This window comes from Balearica regulorum, chromosome 14 (genome assembly GCF_011004875.1).
Source record: "Balearica regulorum gibbericeps isolate bBalReg1 chromosome 14, bBalReg1.pri, whole genome shotgun sequence".
Lineage (NCBI taxonomy): Eukaryota > Metazoa > Chordata > Aves > Gruiformes > Gruidae > Balearica > Balearica regulorum.
In genome coordinates, this window is record NC_046197.1 from 1,368,141 (window position 1) to 1,389,169 (window position 21,029).

Here is a 21,029-nt window from a genome sequence, read left to right on the forward strand (position 1 = left end):
ACCTCCTCTGGTGAAACCTGAGCCCATTTCATGTCATCCCGTCACTTCCTCCTTGGGAAAAGAGACCAACACCCACCTCCTTACAGCCTCCTTTCAGGCACAGGCCTGTCCTGTGCTGTCCTGTGCTATGTCGTGTTGCACAAATCCTTTCCTGGAAGGATAAACTCAGCTCATTTAAATGAGGAGCGTGCAGGCTGCTCCCACGTGGTACCAGCAAGAAAGCCACCTGCGAGCAGGAAGTCCACAGGCAAACTTCTTCTACAGCAGAAATGATGAATAGAAATGCTTTCTTGCAGGAAAGTGCTAAAATGGCGTGAGTTGCTGAAACGAGGGCACTCTTTCTTTTCTATGACCGGGGTCTGCATGGCATGCCGTGCGTGGCTGGAGTCCTGTGTGAAGCTACTCTGCTCAGGGTTCTCGGCCTCTACAGGGACGTACCATTCTCTGTGCTAATCTCTTCCAATAGTGAGAGCTATAAGAGGCAGAGTTCTGAATGACATCTTTGAGAGTCAGCGTGCCTCTCTCTCTCGTATTGAGACCACAAGGAACGTGCACCTCCTGGTGACAAACAGCTGGTTGCCTGGTCGTTCCAGCTCAAGGGTTCGTGTGCGAGTATCCAAAAGGCTTGTGTGGAGATAGTAGTCTTTGAAGGGATGTTCTTTCTGGGAAAGCTCTGTGAGTTTTTCAAAGGGTGCGTACTTTGTTTCTGCTTGGAGTTACGGTTGACAGAGCTTCCAAGAAAATTGTGGGGAGCAGGGAATTGCTGGCAGGCCTCTACCTGTCTTCTGATCACTGAGCTCATGGTGGTGGCAGGGCACGGTTAGATCCAGGTCAGGGGAAACTGGCCCCCGTATGCTAACAGGGGCCTGGGTGTGTAAAGGCCTCACCAAAGCAGTGAGGTGGTGGGGGAGTGACTTTTCCAACTCTCCCAACAGCTGCCGATGGCAACCGTGATCTGTTCAAGCACCAAGTGTTTTAGTTCTAAAGATTTTGGGGGAGGGCTGGCACAAAGACAGCATACATGATCCTTTGCGAAAGAATGTGGGGGAGCAGCAGTTGGTTGGTGAAAACTATAACCAGGGAGAAGTTTTGCTCTTGGGAAATGAACAGGACTACAGCCATCCCTTCCACAAGGGCTTGATAAAACGGTAAGTCCTGCACAAAGGCTGGTGTAGTGACGCAGACCAGAAGACCATTTTACATCGGGGACTGAGCGATCCATTATCCAGCTAATCTGGGAAGCTGTAGGCCTGTGCTGTGCTGTCCTGTACTGTGCTGCACTGCATAAACGCCTTGCAAGATGAACTCATCGACCTCATTGTAACTGAAGACGCTGCAGGCTGCTCCCACGTGCTACCGGTGAGAAAGCCACCTGCGAGCAGGAAGTCCACATACCAACTTCTTCTCCTGTGACAGTGGAAATGGTGAAGAGAAATGCTTTCTTGCAGGAAAGTGCTAAAATGGTGTGAGTTGCTGAAACGAGGGCACTCTTTCTTTTCTATGGCCGGGGTCTGCATGGCATGCCGTGCGTGGCTGGAGTCCTGTGTGAAGCTACTCTGCTCAGGGTGCTCGGCCTCTACAGGGACGTACCATTCTCTATGCTAATCTCTTCCAATAGTGAGAGCTATAAGAGACAGAGTTCTGAATGATGTCTTTGAGAGTCAGCGTGCCTCTCTTACTGGGACCACAAGCAACGTGCACCTCCCGGTGACAAACAGCTGGTTGTCTGGTTGTTACAGCTCAAGGGTTTGTGTGCTTGATGTGGTTCGTAACTAGATGCTTCATTACGGTTTTTATCCCCTGAGAAGGGGAGGCTGTTGCCTGTACCGCAGGGCCTGAACTCACTGCTGAACTTTCCCGAGGGGCTCGTTGGAGGTGCCCTTTAGGAAGGATAACTTCTCAGGCCTGGGAACAGACAGGCCTATCAGATGGGACCTGTTGGTCACCAACACGAGTGAGCTAATCAGAGACGTCAAGATTGGAGGCAGCCTGGGCTACAGTGATCGTGCACTGGTGGAGTTTGCAGTCCTGAGGGATAGGGGTCAGGCGAAGGGTAAAGTCCGGACCCAGAATTTCAGGAAGACAAACTTCCAGCTGTTGTAGGCGTGAGTCAGTAGAAGCCCCTGGGTAACCGCCTTGAGGGACAAGAGAGCAGAACAGAGCTGGCCCATCTTTAAGGACGCTTCCCAAAGAGCGCAAGACCTCTCGATCCCCACGTGTAAGAAGTCAGGAAAGGAAGGCAAGAGACCGGCACGGTTGAGTAAAGACCTGCTGGTCAAACTAAAAGGCAAGAAGGAAATGCACAGGCAGTGGAAGCAAGGACAGGGATCCTGGGAGGAATATAGGGACTTTGGCCGGTTGTGTAGGGATGGGGTCAAGAAGGTGAAGGCGTGGCTGGAGCTGAACTTGGCAAAGGCCGCAAAGAATATCAAGAAGATCTTCAATGGGTATGTCAGCCAGAAAAGGAAGGTCAAAGAAAGGGTACCTGCCCTGACGAACACGACTAGCAAACTGTTAACAGCAGACAAGGAGGATCCTGGCTGAGGTACTCAACAACGTCTTTGCCTCAGTCTTCACTGGCCCCCTCTCTTCCCACACTGCTCGAGTGGATGAACCTGAAGACAGGGACCAGGGAGCAAAGTCCCTGCCACTGCAAGAGACGATCAGGTTTGAGACCAGCTGAGCAATTTCAACATACATAAGTCTATGGGACCTGACAAGATGCATCTGAGAGTCCTGAGGGAATTGGCTGATGTAGTTGTCAAGCCACCGGCCATGACATTTGAAAAGTCATGGCAGTCAGGTGAAGTCCCTGGTGACTGGAAAAATGGAAACATTGCACCCATTTCTAAAAAAGGTTAGAAAGGAGAGCCCCGGGAACTACTGACCCATCAGCCTGGCATGACCAAGGAACAGATGCTTCTAGAAGCCATGGAGGACAGGGAGGAGATTTGAGACAGCCAGCATGGCTTCACCAAGGGCAAGTGACCAACCCTGTGGCCTTCTGTGATGGAGCGACTACCGCAGTGCACAAGGCAAGAGCAATGGACATCATCTGCCTGGACTTCTGTAAGGCCTTTGGCACGGTCCTCCACAACAGCCTTCTCTCTACATTGGAGAGAGATGGATTTGGTGGATGGACTGTTTGGTGGATAAGGACTTGCCTGGATGGTTGCCTCCAGAGAGTGGTGGTCAATGGCTCTATGCCCGGATGGAGATCCGTGATGAGTGGTGGCCCTCAGGGCTCTGTCTGGGGACCAGTACTGTTTAGTAGCTTTGTCAGTGACACAGAGAGTGGGATCGAGTGCACCCTCAGCACATTGGCAGATGGCGTCAGGCTGAGTGGTGCACCTGAGAGAGGGGATGCCATTCAGAGGGACGTGGACGAGCTGGAGAAGAGGGCCCATGCAAAATTCATGAGGTTCAAGAAGGCCAAGCGCAAGGTCCAGCACCTGCACTGTGGCAACCCCCGGGATGAATACAGGCTGGGGGATGAGGGGAATGAGAGCAGCCCCGTGGAGAAGGACTTGGGGGTACTGGTGGGTGACAAATGGGACATGAGGCACCAATGTGCACTCGCAGCCCCCAAAGCCAACCGTATGGTGGGCTGCATCACCAGCAGTGTGGCCAGCAGGTCGAGGGAGGGGACTCTTCCCCTCTACTGCGCTCTGGTGAGATGCCACCTGGAGTACTGCGTCCAGCTCGGGTGTCCCCAGTGCAAGAAAGACATGGGCCTGTCGGAGTGAGTCCAGAGGAGCGCTACAAAATGATAATGGGGATGGAACACCTCTGCTATGAGGAAAAGCTGAGAGAGTTGGGGATGTTTAGCCTGCAGAAGAGAAGGCTCCAGGGAGACATTCTTGCAGCCATTCATTACTTAAAGGGGGCTTATAAGAAAGATGGGGACAGGTTTTTTTGGTTGGGCCTGTAGTGACAGGACAAGGGGTGATGGTTTTAAACTAAAAGAGGGGAGATCCAGACTAGACATCAGGGAGAAATTTGTTACAATGAGGGTAGTGAAACACCGGAAAAGGTTGTGGATGCCCCATCGCTGGTAAAATCCAAGGTTAGGTTGGACCGTGCTCTGACTAACCGTCTAGTTGAAAACGTCCCTCCTCATTGTAAAGCGAGGGGGTGGAGTAGATGAGCTTTCAAGGTCCCATCAAACTGAAACCATTCTATGATTCTATGATTCTGTCATCCTATCATTCTATGATTCTATTATTCTGTCATTCTGTTATTCTGTCATTGTATTGTACCGCTCTATCAATCATTCTGTCATTCTGTGATTCTATGAAGGAATGTGGCGGGCAGAACGTGTGAGAGAGAGTATGCCGGGGCCGGCAGAGAGCGAGTCCTGCTGAGGGTGCAGGCGGAGGCGGGCGCGCTGTAGGCGCTGCGCTCCTTCGACTACGAGGAGGTGCGCGAGGTGGGGCTGTGGGTGCGGGCGGAGGACGGCGGCGCGCCGGCGCTGAGCAGCAACGTGTCGGTGCGGCTGGTGATCGTGGACGAGAACGACAACGCGCCGCAGGTGCTGTACCCGCCGCCGGCGCCGGCGCCGGGCGCGGGCTGGGCGGGCGTGGAGCTGGCGCCGCGCTCGGCCGAGCCCGGGGCGCTGGTGGCCAAGGTGGTGGCGGTGGACGCGGACGCGGGGCAGAACGCGTGGCTGTCGTACGAGCTGGCCAAGGCGACGGAGCCGGGGCTGTTCCGCGTGGGGCTGCACAGCGGCGAGGTGCGCACGGCGCGGGCCCTGTCCGAGAGGGACGCGCCCCGGCAGAGACTCGTCGTGCTGGTGCGAGAGCGCGGGCAGCCGCCGCGCTCCGCCACCGCCACCCTCGGCATCGCCCCGGTGGACGGCTTCTCCGACGAATTCCTGCAGCTCAACCACGCTCGTGCGGGGAGGCAAGGAGCGAGAACCGCTGTGCAGCTCGCGGCCGGCTGGCGAGAGGGAAGCCAACGCGGGGAGCTTGGGTGCTCCCGTTCCGCCGCCGGACTGGCCGGCCGGCAGGCGCGTGCACGCCTGAGCCTTGCCGGGACCCGCCTCCGTTCCCCGTCCTCGGGCTGGGATTCCCGAGTCGGTGTAGTGCCGTGCCGTGCTGTTTCCTGCGTGCTGCCCCTGCGGAGAGGCTCCTGGGCGGCTGGTCCGGCCGGGCAAGGCGGCGGAGTGGATCGGGGCTGCGCCTCCGCCGCACGGCGCCGTGGGAACCGCCTTGTGCTTGTCTCGCCGCCGTGTTTCGCGAAGGGCACGGATCGGCCTCCCGGGAGACAAGCGCGCACGCCTGCCCGCGGGCTCTGGGCAGCGGGGGAAGACGCGGGGCAGCTGCGTGTGCGCACGGGTCCGTGTGCCGCTGCGAGCCGGCAGCGCGGGCAGCGGGCGGCGGGCGGCGGCGGGCGCAGTCCCGCCGCGGGCCGCAGGGTGGTGCTGCCGGCCAAGGCGGCGCCGAGCGGCTGCGGGCGGGGAGGCGGCCGAGCCCGGCCCGGCCCTGCCCAGCACCGCCCAGCCGAGCCCAGCCCAGCCGAGCCCAGCCGAGCCGAGCCCGGCCGAGCCGGGTAGCGGCGGCGAGCGGTGCTCCGTGCCATCCGCTGCCGGGCCACGGCGGCCGCGCTCCGGGTCGCCGGCCGGAGTCGGCGAGAAGGAGGGAGGGAGGGAGGGAGAGCGGACGCCCGCCGCCCAGCCGCGCTGCTGCCGGGCGCCGCTTTCCGCGGAGGACTGCGCGGGAGATCCGCGAGACGGAGGCTGTCCGCCGCCCCGACATGGCGATCGCAAGGCAAGTGCTTTGTCTCTCTGCTTTCCTCTCCCTGCCGCGCGCTCGCTCCGAGCCCATCCGCTACTCCGTAGCCGAGGAGGGGGAGAGCGGCTCCGTGGTAGCCAACGTGGCGGAGGACGCGGGGCTGGCCCCGGCGCAGCTCTCGGCTCGCCGCGCCCGCCTGGCCTGGGAGGACGGCCGGCAGCACTTTCGCTTAGACCGCGGCACCGGCCGCCTCGTCGTGGCCGAGAGGCTGGACCGGGAGCAGCTGTGCGGGCAGTCCGGGACGTGCACGCTCCCCTTCGAGCTCCTGCTGGCAAACCCCCTGCAGTTCTTTCGGGTCGAGGTGGCCGTGGAGGACATCAATGACCATTCGCCCATTTTCCCCGAGCAACAGGTCACTTTTAAGATCCCGGAAACGAGTAACCCGGGCTCGCGTTTCCCGCTGGAGGGGGCTCAGGACCTGGATATTGGCAGCAACAGCATCCAGGCTTACAGCATTGCTCCCGAGAATGAGTACTTTAGTGTCTCCTTTGGGAGTCGGAGGAATGGTGACAAATATGTGGAACTGGTCTTGGAAAAGCCGCTAGACAGAGAGGAGGAGGCAGAGTTGGGCTTCAGTCTCATTGCCATGGATGGAGGCACTCCACCCAGGAGCGGGACAACCCAAATCCACATTGTTGTTCTAGATGTAAATGACAACTCTCCCGTCTTCACACAGGAGCGGTACATTGGCCAGGTATTGGAAAATGCTCCGGAGGGCTCTGTGGTTGTCAAGGTGGTGGCATCCGATCTGGATACGGGACCTAACGGGGCCATCTCCTACCAATTCAGCCAAGCGGTGGGCCAGAGCCCCTCGGCATTTGTCATTGACCCTGTGAGCGGTGAAATTAAACTCACAAAGCCTCTGGACTTTGAGGTGGCAGAGAATCACGAGCTCAGCGTGCGGGCCACGGATGGCGGGGGCCTCTCGGCAATCTGCAAGGTGTTGGTGGAGGTGGTGGATGTGAATGACAACGCGCCGGAGCTGGCGGTCAGTTCTTTCAGCAGCCCCCTCCCCGAGAGCGCATCACCGGGGACGGTGGTCGCCCTCTTTACTGTCAGGGACCGGGATGCTGGTGCCAATGGGAAGATCACCTGTGCCCTGGAAGACCAGCTGTCGTTCTCCCTGCGACTAGCCTACAAGAATTACTATGAGCTGGTGACCGTGAGCACGCTGGACCGTGAGGAGACGGCGCGGTACATCCTCACTGTCACAGCAGCAGACGCGGGGTCGCCTCCTCTCACGACCACCCAGACCTTCACGGTGGACATCTCCGATGTGAACGACAACGCGCCTGTCTTCAACCAGACTTCGTACACCATGTACGTGCGTGAGAACAACGTGCCCACGGTGCTCGTTGGAGCCGTCAGCGCCTCGGATGCCGACGTGGGGCCCAATGCCAAGGTGACCTATTCCCTGGCCCCAGCGCACCCCGCAGAGCGGCCTCCCTGCTCCTGTATCTCTGTGAACTCTGAGAACGGGCACGTGTTTGTGCTGCGGCCCCTGGACTACGAGCACGTGAGGCAGATCGAGGTCTCAGTGAGCGCCTGTGACGCGGGGTCGCCTCGCCTTAGCGCCAACGTCACCGTCCGCCTTGTCGTGGTGGACGAGAATGACAATGCGCCACTGGTGCTGCACCCCGCCCAGGACAGCAGCCCACCGTCCAGCGAGCTGGTGCCCGTTTCGGCTGAGGCGGGGTACCTCGTCACCAAAGTGGTGGCTGTTGATGCCGACTCGGGGCAGAACTCGTGGCTCTCGTACCACTTGCTGAAGGCCACCGACCCCGGGCTGTTTGCGGTGGGTGCCCAAAGCGGGGAGGTGCGTCTGAGGAGGCCAGTGACGGAGAGAGACGCCGTGAAGCAGAAGCTCGTCGTCCTGGTGCGAGACAACGGGCGGCCACCGCTGTCAGCCACCGCGGCACTGAGCGCGCTCCTGCTCAGTGACTTCTCGGAGGTGCGCCTACCGCCCAGCAGCCTGGCCACGGAGGACGAGGGCAGCTCCCTGACCACCTATTTAATCATTTCATTGGTCTTTGTCTCACTCCTCTTCCTCGCGTCCATGGTCGCCTTCGTCGCTCATAAGGTGTGCAAGAGAAAGGAGCTGAAGGGTGGGCACGTGCTTTACGGCACCGGCAACTTGCAGAGCAGCCTGTCCGAGGCGGCCAGTGCGGGGACCCTGCCCCACGCCTATTGCTACGAGATCAGCCTCACAACAGGCTCGGGCAACAGCGAGTTCAAGTTCCTCAAGCCCATCCTCCCCAGCCTGCCACCTCAGCACTGTGCCAGGGGCGGGGGCACCGAGGATGAACAGGATTTGCCCCGGGGCCCTATCACCATGGAGGACGTGGCACCAGACAACCCAGGGACGCTCTCTGCCGAACCGTTCAACAGTCTTTCCTTTACCTAGCATGGAGTCAGCACAGCCAGAGGCTTCACGCCTCGTCATAGGAAGGGATCCAGGCTACAGCTTGTGGCAACGCTTCCTGCAGAGTTAATCTGCATTTGCAATTGGCATCGCTGGTTCCCCTCAAATATTAAGTCAGAAGAAAGGTTGTGTCCCCCCCCCCCCATAATAAATCAACAAACAAACAAACAAAGAAGCAAAAGAACCTCAGGGCTCCCTCACTCTGGAAATAAGATGTTTCAGCTCTGTTACAGCCATTTCTGAAATGCTTCACGAGTGGGGTTAGTTGCAGGGCCCCCGGCTATGTTCTTGTCTCCCTTGCTGTTAGGCAAGACCATGGGCCTCTTGCTGTGTGCTGTAATGAAATGGCAAGGTTGGGTAGACAGATCGCATGCTCGCTGAAATGCATGTAGCCCTCCTCCCGGGTCAGGAAAGCAAGGAAGTTGTGAGTACTGTATCACAATGTGGTGCACAAATTGCACAAAATTTTCATTTGGCTCATAAGAGGGCATTGGGTGGGCTTTCCCCTTCGTATTGCCATGGAAGTATGAGAGCGCTACTGGTGTTGAAATGGAATTGAATGTACTGGAATGGAGCAGAGCCGAATGGAGTGGAACGGAGCAGAACAGAACAGAACAGAATAGCTATAGAATAGCTATAGAATGGAATGGAATGGAATGGAATGGAATGGAATGGAATGGAATAGAATAGAATAGAATAGAATAGAATAGAATAGAATAGAATAGAATAGAATAGAATAGAATAGAATAGAATAGAATAGATCAGAACAGAATAGAGTATTTTAGTGAGAAAGGACCTACAATGCTCATCAAAATCCTGACATACCACATCCACCATCTTCCCTTCATCCACAAGGTGGGTGACCTTATCATAGAAGGATAGAAAATTAATTAAACAGGACTTTCCCTGGGTGAAGCCATGGTCCTGCTGATTGCATTGCTCTTTACATGCCTTTCCATCGCACCCAGTAAGATCTTCTCCACAGATTTTCCAGGAAGTGAGGTTAAACTCACAGGTCTGTAGTTTCCTGGGTCTTTCCTCACGCCTTTCTTGTAAATTGGAAGAATGTTGGCTAGCTTCCAGTCAGCGGGGACCTCCCCAGAGTCCCAAGACCTCTGGTAGGTGATCAAGACGGGTCCTGCTGTAACATCCGCCAGCTCCTTCAGTACTCTGGGATGAATCCCAGCAGGCCGCATGGACTTGTGAACATTCAGCCGATACAGCTGGTGCTGTTTATAGACCGTAACTGTACGGAGTTGTGAAAAGACGTTCATTGTGTTTGGGGGTGTTGTCAGGAAACTCCACCAGTTGCTTCAAGGTACTTTGTCCGAAGGTGGAATTGAGATGAACTTGGAAGAGGGCCTGTTGAATAGACCCAACTCATTGTTGTTTCCCAATTCAGAGGCTTCTTGATGGGAGGGGAAAGCTGTCCCAATATGATTTTCTGGGTTTGTGTAAGAGCATTTGCATCCTCCTTTTTGCCCTTTCTCCTTCTACTCTGTGAACTGCCTTTCAGCCTTGCCTTGCCTATTCCCCTTAAGAAGGACTGTCACCCCATGTGTGATAACAGATTATTTGAATGAAGGCAGCGTGGCACGGAATATTCAGAAGCCCTCACGCTGTGTTGTGCTGCAGTTCTGAACTGTACTGTTGTAAACCAGTGTACCCTTGAGTGTAAAAATGCAATAAAGAGAACCCCCAAATGCCTTGTGTGGAGTCTTTGAAGGGATGTTCTTTCTGGGAGAGCTCTGTGAGAGTTTTTGAAAAGTCTGGGAGGTTTTTTCTCATTTTGTCCTTTGTTTGAGGTCAAGTTGAGCGGGGACTTTGTTTCTGATTGGAGATATGGTTGAAAGAGCTTTGAGGAAAGTTGTGGGGAGCAGGGAATTGCTGGCAGGCCTCTGTAAGTCTTCTGACCACTGAGCTTCTTGTGACAACAGGGCGCAGTTCGATCCAGGTCAGGGGTAACTGGCCCGTATGCTAACAGGGGCCTGGGTGTGCAAAGGCCTCATCAAAGCAGTGAGGTGGGGGAGTGACGCTAAAGTTGTAGCAGTGTCAGAAGATGGCTGACACAAAGACAGCGTACGTGTTCCTTTGAGAAGTACTTGGGGGAGCGCCAGGAGGTGGGCATTTGGTGAACAAAAACTGCTTCCAAGGAGAGGCTTTGCTCTAGGGAAATGCCGTCCCTTCCACAAGGTCTTGATACACAGTAAGTCCTGAGCAAAGGACTGGTGTAGTGATGCTGGCAGAACACCGTTGTACATCCAGGAGAGAACGATCTACGATCCAGTTAACCTGAGTGGAATGATAGAATCACTTAGTTTGGAGAAGATCCCTGAGATCATCAAGTCCAACCGTTAACTTAACCACGCCTGCCACTAAACTATGTCCCTAAGTGCCACCTCCAGAGATGGTGACTGAAGCACAGGGCAGCCTGTTCCAAGGCCTGACAATCCTTTGGGTGCAGAAATGTTTCCTAACATTTCATCTAAACCTCCTCTGGTGAAACCTGAGCCCATTTCATGTCATCCCGTCACTTCCTCCTTGGGAAAAGAGACCAACACCCACCTCCTTACAGCCTCCTTTCAGGCACAGGCCTGTCCTGTGCTGTCCTGTGCTATGTCGTGTTGCACAAATCCTTTCCTGGAAGGATAAACTCAGCTCATTTAAATGAGGAGCGTGCAGGCTGCTCCCACGTGGTACCAGCAAGAAAGCCACCTGCGAGCAGGAAGTCCACAGGCAAACTTCTTCTACAGCAGAAATGATGAATAGAAATGCTTTCTTGCAGGAAAGTGCTAAAATGGCGTGAGTTGCTGAAACGAGGGCACTCTTTCTTTTCTATGACCGGGGTCTGCATGGCATGCCGTGCGTGGCTGGAGTCCTGTGTGAAGCTACTCTGCTCAGGGTTCTCGGCCTCTACAGGGACGTACCATTCTCTGTGCTAATCTCTTCCAATAGTGAGAGCTATAAGAGGCAGAGTTCTGAATGACATCTTTGAGAGTCAGCGTGCCTCTCTCTCTCGTATTGAGACCACAAGGAACGTGCACCTCCTGGTGACAAACAGCTGGTTGCCTGGTCGTTCCAGCTCAAGGGTTCGTGTGCGAGTATCCAAAAGGCTTGTGTGGAGATAGTAGTCTTTGAAGGGATGTTCTTTCTGGGAAAGCTCTGTGAGTTTTTCAAAGGGTGCGTACTTTGTTTCTGCTTGGAGTTACGGTTGACAGAGCTTCCAAGAAAATTGTGGGGAGCAGGGAATTGCTGGCAGGCCTCTACCTGTCTTCTGATCACTGAGCTCATGGTGGTGGCAGGGCACGGTTAGATCCAGGTCAGGGGAAACTGGCCCCCGTATGCTAACAGGGGCCTGGGTGTGTAAAGGCCTCACCAAAGCAGTGAGGTGGTGGGGGAGTGACTTTTCCAACTCTCCCAACAGCTGCCGATGGCAACCGTGATCTGTTCAAGCACCAAGTGTTTTAGTTCTAAAGATTTTGGGGGAGGGCTGGCACAAAGACAGCATACATGATCCTTTGCGAAAGAATGTGGGGGAGCAGCAGTTGGTTGGTGAAAACTATAACCAGGGAGAAGTTTTGCTCTTGGGAAATGAACAGGACTACAGCCATCCCTTCCACAAGGGCTTGATAAAACGGTAAGTCCTGCACAAAGGCTGGTGTAGTGACGCAGACCAGAAGACCATTTTACATCGGGGACTGAGCGATCCATTATCCAGCTAATCTGGGAAGCTGTAGGCCTGTGCTGTGCTGTCCTGTACTGTGCTGCACTGCATAAACGCCTTGCAAGATGAACTCATCGACCTCATTGTAACTGAAGACGCTGCAGGCTGCTCCCACGTGCTACCGGTGAGAAAGCCACCTGCGAGCAGGAAGTCCACATACCAACTTCTTCTCCTGTGACAGTGGAAATGGTGAAGAGAAATGCTTTCTTGCAGGAAAGTGCTAAAATGGTGTGAGTTGCTGAAACGAGGGCACTCTTTCTTTTCTATGGCCGGGGTCTGCATGGCATGCCGTGCGTGGCTGGAGTCCTGTGTGAAGCTACTCTGCTCAGGGTGCTCGGCCTCTACAGGGACGTACCATTCTCTATGCTAATCTCTTCCAATAGTGAGAGCTATAAGAGACAGAGTTCTGAATGATGTCTTTGAGAGTCAGCATGCCTCTCTTACTGGGACCACAAGCAACGTGCACCTCCCGGTGACAAACAGCTGGTTGTCTGGTTGTTACAGCTCAAGGGTTTGTGTGCTTGATGTGGTTCGTAACTAGATGCTTCATTACGGTTTTTATCCCCTGAGAAGGGGAGGCTGTTGCCTGTACCGCAGGGCCTGAACTCACTGCTGAACTTTCCCGAGGGGCTCGTTGGAGGTGCCCTTTAGGAAGGATAACTTCTCAGGCCTGGGAACAGACAGGCCTATCAGATGGGACCTGTTGGTCACCAACACGAGTGAGCTAATCAGAGACGTCAAGATTGGAGGCAGCCTGGGCTACAGTGATCGTGCACTGGTGGAGTTTGCAGTCCTGAGGGATAGGGGTCAGGCGAAGGGTAAAGTCCGGACCCAGAATTTCAGGAAGACAAACTTCCAGCTGTTGTAGGCGTGAGTCAGTAGAAGCCCCTGGGTAACCGCCTTGAGGGACAAGAGAGCAGAACAGAGCTGGCCCATCTTTAAGGACGCTTCCCAAAGAGCGCAAGACCTCTCGATCCCCACGTGTAAGAAGTCAGGAAAGGAAGGCAAGAGACCGGCACGGTTGAGTAAAGACCTGCTGGTCAAACTAAAAGGCAAGAAGGAAATGCACAGGCAGTGGAAGCAAGGACAGGGATCCTGGGAGGAATATAGGGACTTTGGCCGGTTGTGTAGGGATGGGGTCAAGAAGGTGAAGGCGTGGCTGGAGCTGAACTTGGCAAAGGCCGCAAAGAATATCAAGAAGATCTTCAATGGGTATGTCAGCCAGAAAAGGAAGGTCAAAGAAAGGGTACCTGCCCTGACGAACACGACTAGCAAACTGTTAACAGCAGACAAGGAGGATCCTGGCTGAGGTACTCAACAACGTCTTTGCCTCAGTCTTCACTGGCCCCCTCTCTTCCCACACTGCTCGAGTGGATGAACCTGAAGACAGGGACCAGGGAGCAAAGTCCCTGCCACTGCAAGAGACGATCAGGTTTGAGACCAGCTGAGCAATTTCAACATACATAAGTCTATGGGACCTGACAAGATGCATCTGAGAGTCCTGAGGGAATTGGCTGATGTAGTTGTCAAGCCACCGGCCATGACATTTGGAAAGTCATGGCAGTCAGGTGAAGTCCCTGGAGACTGGAAAAATGGAAACATTGCACCCATTTCTAAAAAGGGTTAGAAAGGAGAGCCCCGGGAACTACTGACCCGTCAGCCTGGCATGACCAAGGAACAGATGCTCCTAGAAGCCATGGAGGACAGGGAGGAGATTTGAGACAGCCAGCATGGCTTCACCAAGGGCAAGTCTTCCCTGACCAACCCTGTGGCCTTCTGTGATGGAGCGATTACCTCAGTGCACAAGGCAAGAGCAATGGACATCATCTGCCTGGACTTCTGTAAGGCCTTTGGCACGGTCCTCCACAACAGCCTTCTCTCTACATTGGAGAGAGATGGATTTGGTGGATGGACTGTTTGGTGGATAAAGACTTGCCTGGATGGTTGCCTCCAGAGAGTGGTGGTCAATGGCTCTATGCCCGGATGGAGATCCGTGATGAGTGGTGGCCCTCAGGGCTCTGTCTGGGGACCAGTACTGTTTAGTAGCTTTGTCAGTGACACAGAGAGTGGGATCGAGTGCGCCCTCAGCACATTGGCAGATGGCGTCAGGCTGAGTGGTGCACCTGAGAGAGGGGATGCCATTCAGAGGGACGTGGACGAGCTGGAGAAGTGGGCCCATGCAAAATTCATGAGGTTCAAGAAGGCCAAGCGCAAGGTCCAGCACCTGCACTGTGGCAACCCCCGGGATGAATACAGGCTGGGGGATGAGGGGAATGAGAGCAGCCCCGTGGAGAAGGACTTGGGGGTACTGGTGGGTGACAAATGGGACATGAGGCACCAATGTGCACTCGCAGCCCCCAAAGCCAACCGTATGGTGGGCTGCATCACCAGCAGTGTGGCCAGCAGGTCGAGGGAGGGGACTCTTCCCCTCTACTGCGCTCTGGTGAGATGCCACCTGGAGTACTGCGTCCAGCTCGGGTGTCCCCAGTGCAAGAAAGACATGGGCCTGTCGGAGTGAGTCCAGAGGAGCGCTACAAAATGATAATGGGGATGGAACACCTCTGCTATGAGGAAAAGCTGAGAGAGTTGGGGATGTTTAGCCTGCAGAATAGAAGGCTCCAGGGAGACATTCTTGCAGCCATTCAATACTTAAAGGGGGCTTATAAGAAAGATGGGGACAGGTTTTTTTGGATGGGCCTGTAGTGACAGGACAAGGGGTGATGGTTTTAAACTAAAAGAGGGGAGATCCAGACTAGACATCAGGGAGAAATTTGTTACAATGAGGGTAGTGAAACACCGGAAAAGGTTGTGGATGCCCCATCGCTGGTAAAATCCAAGGTTAGGTTGGACCGTGCTCTGACTAACCGTCTAGTTGAAAACGTCCCTCCTCATTGTAAAGCGAGGGGGTGGAGTAGATAAGCTTTCAAGGTCCCATCAAACTGAAACCATTCTATGATTCTATGATTCTGTCATCCTATCATTCTATGATTCTATTATTCTGTCATTCTGTTATTCTGTCATTGTATTGTACCGCTCTATCAATCATTCTGTCATTCTGTGATTCTATGAAGGAATGCGGCGGGCAGAACGTGTGAGAGAGAGTATGCCGGGGCCGGCAGAGAGCGAGTCCTGCTGAGGGTGCAGGCGGAGGCGGGCGCGCTGTAGGCGCTGCGCTCCTTCGACTACGAGGAGGTGCGCGAGGTGGGGCTGTGGGTGCGGGCGGAGGACGGCGGCGCGCCGGCGCTGAGCAGCAACGTGTCGGTGCGGCTGGTGATCGTGGACGAGAACGACAACGCGCCGCAGGTGCTGTACCCGCCGCCGGCGCCGGCGCCGGGCGCGGGCTGGGCGGGCGTGGAGCTGGCGCCGCGCTCGGCCGAGCCCGGGGCGCTGGTGGCCAAGGTGGTGGCGGTGGACGCGGACGCGGGGCAGAACGCGTGGCTGTCGTACGAGCTGGCCAAGGCGACGGAGCCGGGGCTGTTCCGCGTGGGGCTGCACAGCGGCGAGGTGCGCACGGCGCGGGCCCTGTCCGAGAGGGACGCGCCCCGGCAGAGACTCGTCGTGCTGGTGCGAGAGCGCGGGCAGCCGCCGCGCTCCGCCACCGCCACCCTCGGCATCGCCCCGGTGGACGGCTTCTCCGACGAATTCCTGCAGCTCAACCACGCTCGTGCGGGGAGGCAAGGAGCGAGAACCGCTGTGCAGCTCGCGGCCGGCTGGCGAGAGGGAAGCCAACGCGGGGAGCTTGGGTGCTCCCGTTCCGCCGCCGGACTGGCCGGCCGGCAGGCGCGTGCACGCCTGAGCCTTGCCGGGACCCGCCTCCGTTCCCCGTCCTCGGGCTGGGATTCCCGAGTCGGTGTAGTGCCGTGCCGTGCTGTTTCCTGCGTGCTGCCCCTGCGGAGAGGCTCCTGGGCGGCTGGTCCGGCCGGGCAAGGCGGCGGAGTGGATCGGGGCTGCGCCTCCGCCGCACGGCGCCGTGGGAACCGCCTTGTGCTTGTCTCGCCGCCGTGTTTCGCGAAGGGCACGGATCGGCCTCCCGGGAGACAAGCGCGCACGCCTGCCCGCGGGCTCTGGGCAGCGGGGGAAGACGCGGGGCAGCTGCGTGTGCGCACGGGTCCGTGTGCCGCTGCGAGCCGGCAGCGCGGGCAGCGGGCGGCGGGCGCAGTCCCGCCGCGGGCCGCAGGGTGGTGCTGCCGGCCAAGGCGGCGCCGAGCGGCTGCGGGCGGGGAGGCGGCCGAGCCCGGCCCGGCCCTGCCCAGCACCGCCCAGCCGAGCCCAGCCCAGCCGAGCCCGGCCGAGCCGAGCCCGGTCGAGCCGAGCCCAGCCGAGCCGGGTAGCGGCGGCGAGCGGTGCTCCGTGCCATCCGCTGCCGGGCCACGGCGGCCGCGCTCCGGGGTCGCCGGCCGGAGTCGGCGAGAAGGAGGGAGGGAGGGAGAGCGGACGCCCGCCGCTCAGCCGCGCTGCTGCCGGGCGCCGCTTTCCGCGGAGGACTGCGCGGGAGACCCGCGAGACGGAGGCTGTCCGCCGCCCCGACATGGCGATCGCAAGGCAAGTGCTTTGTCTCTCTGCTTTCCTCTCCCTGCCGCACGCTCGCTCCGAGCCCATCCGCTACTCCGTAGCCGAGGAGGGGGAGAGCGGCTCCGTGGTAGCCAACGTGGCGGAGGACGCGGGGCTGGCCCCGGCGCAGCTCTCGGCTCGCCGCGCCCGCCTGGCCTGGGAGGACGGCCGGCAGCACTTTCGCTTAGACCGCGGCACCGGCCGCCTCGTCGTGGCCGAGAGGCTGGACCGGGAGCAGCTGTGCGGGCAGTCCGGGACGTGCACGCTCCCCTTCGAGCTCCTGCTGGCAAACCCCCTGCAGTTCTTTCGGGTCGAGGTGGCCGTGGAGGACATCAATGACCATTCGCCCATTTTCCCCGAGCAACAGGTCACTTTTAAGATCCCGGAAAGGAGTGACCCGGGCTCGCGTTTCCCGCTGGAGGGGGCTCAGGACCTGGATATTGGCAGCAACAGCATCCAGGCTTACAGCATTGCTCCCGAGAATGAGTACTTTAGTGTCTCCTTTGGGAGTCAGAGTGAGGATGACAAATATGTGGAACTGGTCTTGGAAAAGCCGCTAGACAGAGAGGAGGAGGCAGAGCTGGGCTTCAGTCTCATTGCCATGGATGGAGGCACTCCACCAAGGAGCGGGACAACCCAAATCCACATTGTTGTTCTAGATGTAAATGACAACTCTCCCATCTTCACACAGAAATTGTACATTGGCCAGGTATTGGAAAATGCTCCGGAGGGCTCTGTGGTTGTCAAGGTGGTGGCATCCGATCTGGATGCGGGACCTAACGGGGCCATCTCCTACCAATTCAGCCAAGCGGTGGGCCAGAGCCCCTCGGCATTTGTCATTGACCCTGTGAGCGGTGAAATTAAACTCACAAAGCCTCTGGACTTTGAGGTGGCAGAGAATCACGAGCTCAGCGTGCGGGCCACGGATGGCGGGGGCCTCTCGGCAATCTGCAAGGTGTTGGTGGAGGTGGTGGATGTGAATGACAATGCGCCGGAGCTGGCGGTCAGTTCTTTCAGCAGCCCCATCCCCGAGAGCGCATCACCGGGGACGGTGGTCGCCCTCTTTACTGTCAGGGACCGGGATGCTGGTGCCAACGGGAAGATCACCTGTGCCCTGGAAGACCAGCTGTCGTTCTCCCTGCGACCAGCCTACAAGAATTACTATGAGCTGGTGACCGTGAGCGCGCTGGACCGGGAGGAGACGGCGCGGTACATCCTCACTGTCACAGCAGCAGACGCGGGGTCGCCTCCTCTCACGACCACCCAGACCTTCACGGTGGACATCTCCGATGTGAATGACAACGCGCCTGTCTTCAACCAGACTTCGTACACCATGTACGTGCGTGAGAACAACGTGCCCACGGTGCTCGTTGGAGCCGTCAGCGCCTCGGATGCCGACGTGGGGCCCAATGCCAAGGTGACCTATTCCCTGGCCCCAGCGCACCCCGCAGAGCGGCCTCCCTGCTCCTGTATCTCTGTGAACTCTGAGAACGGGCACGTGTTTGTGCTGCGGCCCCTGGACTACGAGCACGTGAGGCAGATCGAGGTCTCAGTGAGCGCCTGTGACGCGGGGTCGCCTCGCCTTAGCGCCAACGTCACCGTCCGCCTTGTCGTGGTGGACGAGAACGACAATGCGCCACTGGTGCTGCACCCCGCCCAGGACAGCAGCCCACCGTCCAGCGAGCTGGTGCCCGTTTCGGCTGAGGCGGGGTACTTCGTCACCAAAGTGGTGGCTGTTGATGCCGACTCGGGGCAGAACTCGTGGCTCTCGTACCACTTGCTGAAGGCCACCGACCCCGGGCTGTTTGCGGTGGGTGCCCAAAGCGGGGAGGTGCGTCTGAGGAGGCCAGTGACGGAGAGAGACGCCGTGAAGCAGAAGCTCGTCGTCCTGGTGCGAGACAACGGGCGGCCACCGCTGTCAGCCACCGCGGCACTGAGCGCGCTCCTGCTCAGTGACTTCTCGGAGGTGCGCCTACCGCCCAGCAGCCTGGCCACGGAGGACGAGGGCAGCTCCCTGACCACCTATTTAATCATTTCATTGGTCTTTGTCTCACTCCTCTTCCTCGCGTCCATGGTCGCCTTCGTCGCTCATAAGGTGTGCAAGAGAAAGGAGCTGAAGGGTGGGCACGTGCTTTACGGCACCGGCAACTTGCAGAGCAGCCTGTCCGAGGCGGCCAGTGCGGGGACCCTGCCCCACGCCTATTGCTACGAGATCAGCCTCACAACAGGCTCGGGCAACAGCGAGTTCAAGTTCCTCAAGCCCATCCTCCCCAGCCTGCCACCTCAGCACTGTGCCAGGGGCGGGGGCACCGAGGATGAACAGGATTTGCCCCGGGGCCCTATCACCATGGAGGACGTGGCACCAGACAACCCAGGGACGCTCTCTGCCGAACCGTTCAACAGTCTTTCCTTTACCTAGCATGGAGTCAGCACAGCCAGAGGCTTCACGCCTCGTCATAGGAAGGGATCCAGGCTACAGCTTGTGGCAACGCTTCCTGCAGAGTTAATCTGCATTTGCAATTGGCATCACTGGTTCCCCTCAAATATTAAGTCAGAAGAAAGGTTGTGTCCCCCCCCTCCATAATAAATCAACAAACAAACAAACAAAGAAGCAAAAGAACCTCAGGGCTCCCTCACTCTGGAAATAAGATGTTTCAGCTCTGTTACAGCCATTTCTGAAATGCTTCACGAGTGGGGTTAGTTGCAGGGCCCCCAGCTATGTTCTTGTCTCCCTTGCTGTTAGGCAAGACCATGGGCCTCTTGCTGTGTGCTGCAATGAAATGGCAAGGTTGGGCAGACAGATCGCATGCTCGCTGAAATGCACGTAGCCCTCCTCCCGGGTCAGGAAAGCAAGGAAGTTGTGAGTACTGTATCACAATGTGGTGCACAAATTGCACAAAATTTTCATTTGGCTCATAAGAGGGCATTGGGTGGGCTTTCCCCTTCGTATTGCCATGGAAGTATGAGAGCGCTACTGGTGTTGAAATGGAATTGAATGTACTGGAATGGAGCAGAGCCGAATGGAGTGGAACGGAGCAGAACAGAACAGAACAGAATAGATATAGAATAGCTATAGAATGGAATGGAATGGAATGGAATGGAATGGAATGGAATGGAATGGAATGGAATAGAATAGAATAGAATAGAATAGAATAGAATAGAATAGAATAGAATAGAATAGAATAGAATAGAATAGAATAGAATAGAAGAGAATAGAAGAGAACAGATCAGAACAGAATAGAGTATTTTAGTGAGAAAGGACCTACAATGCTCATCAAAATCCTGACATACCACATCCACCATCTTCCCTTCATCCACAAGGTGGGTGACCTTATCATAGAAGGATAGAAAATTAATTAAACAGGACTTTCCCTGGGTGAAGCCATGGTCCTGCTGATTGCATTGCTCTTTACATGCCTTTCCATCGCACCCAGTAAGATCTTCTCCACAGATTTTCCAGGAAGTGAGGTTAAACTCACAGGTCTGTAGTTTCCTGGGTCTTTCCTCACGCCTTTCTTGTAAATTGGAAGAATGTTGGCTAGCTTCCAGTCAGCGGGGACCTCCCCAGAGTCCCAAGACCTCTGGTAGGTGATCAAGACGGGTCCTGCTGTAACATCCGCCAGCTCCTTCAGTACTCTGGGATGAATCCCAGCAGGCCGCATGGACTTGTGAACATTCAGCCGATACAGCTGGTGCTGTTTATAGACCGTAACTGTACGGAGTTGTGAAAAGACGTTCATTGTGTTTGGGGGTGTTGTCAGGAAACTCCACCAGTTGCTTCAAGGTACTTTGTCCGAAGGTGGAATTGAGATGAACTTGGAAGAGGGCCTGTTGAATAGACCCAACTCATTGTTGTTTCCCAATTCAGAGGCTTCTTGATGGGAGGGGAAAGCTGTCCCAATATGATTTTCTGGGTTTGTGTAAGAGCATTTGCATCCTCCTTTTTGCCCTTTCTCCTTCTACTCTGTGAACTGCCTTTCAGCCTTGCCTTGCCTATTCCCCTTAAGAAGGACTGTCACCCCATGTGTGATAACAGATTATTTGAATGAAGGCAGCGTGGCACGGAATATTCAGAAGCCCTCACGCTGTGTTGTGCTGCAGTTCTGAACTGTACTGTTGTAAACCAGTGTACCCTTGTGTGTAAAAAGGCAATAAAGAGAACCCCCAAATGCCTTGTGTGGAGTCTTTGAAGGGATGTTCTTTCTGGGAGAGCTCTGTGAGAGTTTTTGAAAAGTCTGGGAGGTTTTTTCTCATTTTGTCCTTTGTTTGAGGTCAAGTTGAGCGGGGACTTTGTTTCTGATTGGAGATATGGTTGAAAGAGCTTTGAGGAAAGTTGTGGGGAGCAGGGAATTGCTGGCAGGCCTCTGTAAGTCTTCTGACCACTGAGCTTCTTGTGACAACAGGGCGCAGTTCGATCCAGGTCAGGGGTAACTGGCCCGTATGCTAACAGGGGCCTGGGTGTGCAAAGGCCTCATCAAAGCAGTGAGGTGGGGGGAGTGACGCTAAAGTTGTAGCAGTGTCAGAAGATGGCTGACACAAA

General features: G+C 56.3%; 3 protein-coding genes across 3 annotated transcripts; all 3 read left to right on the forward strand.

The window, feature by feature from the left end:
• The first annotated feature begins 3,224 nt into the window (after window positions 1-3,224).
• On the forward strand, window positions 3,225-5,554 carry LOC142603914 (uncharacterized). The gene is made up of 2 exons (XM_075766892.1): window positions 3,225-3,671; window positions 4,394-5,554. Exons 1-2 carry the CDS (start codon window positions 3,225-3,227, stop codon window positions 5,552-5,554), a joined length of 1,608 nt encoding a protein of 535 aa, XP_075623007.1.
• A 70-nt stretch (window positions 5,555-5,624) lies between these two features.
• Window positions 5,625-8,348, forward strand: LOC142603805 (protocadherin beta-15-like). The gene has a single exon (XM_075766149.1). The coding sequence runs from the start codon at window positions 5,755-5,757 to the stop codon at window positions 8,194-8,196; it is 2,442 nt and encodes an 813-aa protein (XP_075622264.1). The 5' UTR covers window positions 5,625-5,754; the 3' UTR covers window positions 8,197-8,348.
• A 5,586-nt stretch (window positions 8,349-13,934) lies between these two features.
• On the forward strand, window positions 13,935-19,539 carry LOC142603915 (protocadherin beta-15-like). The gene is made up of 3 exons (XM_075766893.1): window positions 13,935-14,381; window positions 15,104-15,612; window positions 16,202-19,539. Exons 1-3 carry the CDS (start codon window positions 13,935-13,937, stop codon window positions 18,906-18,908), a joined length of 3,663 nt encoding a protein of 1,220 aa, XP_075623008.1. The 3' UTR covers window positions 18,909-19,539.
• Window positions 19,540-21,029: the final 1,490 nt, after the last annotated feature.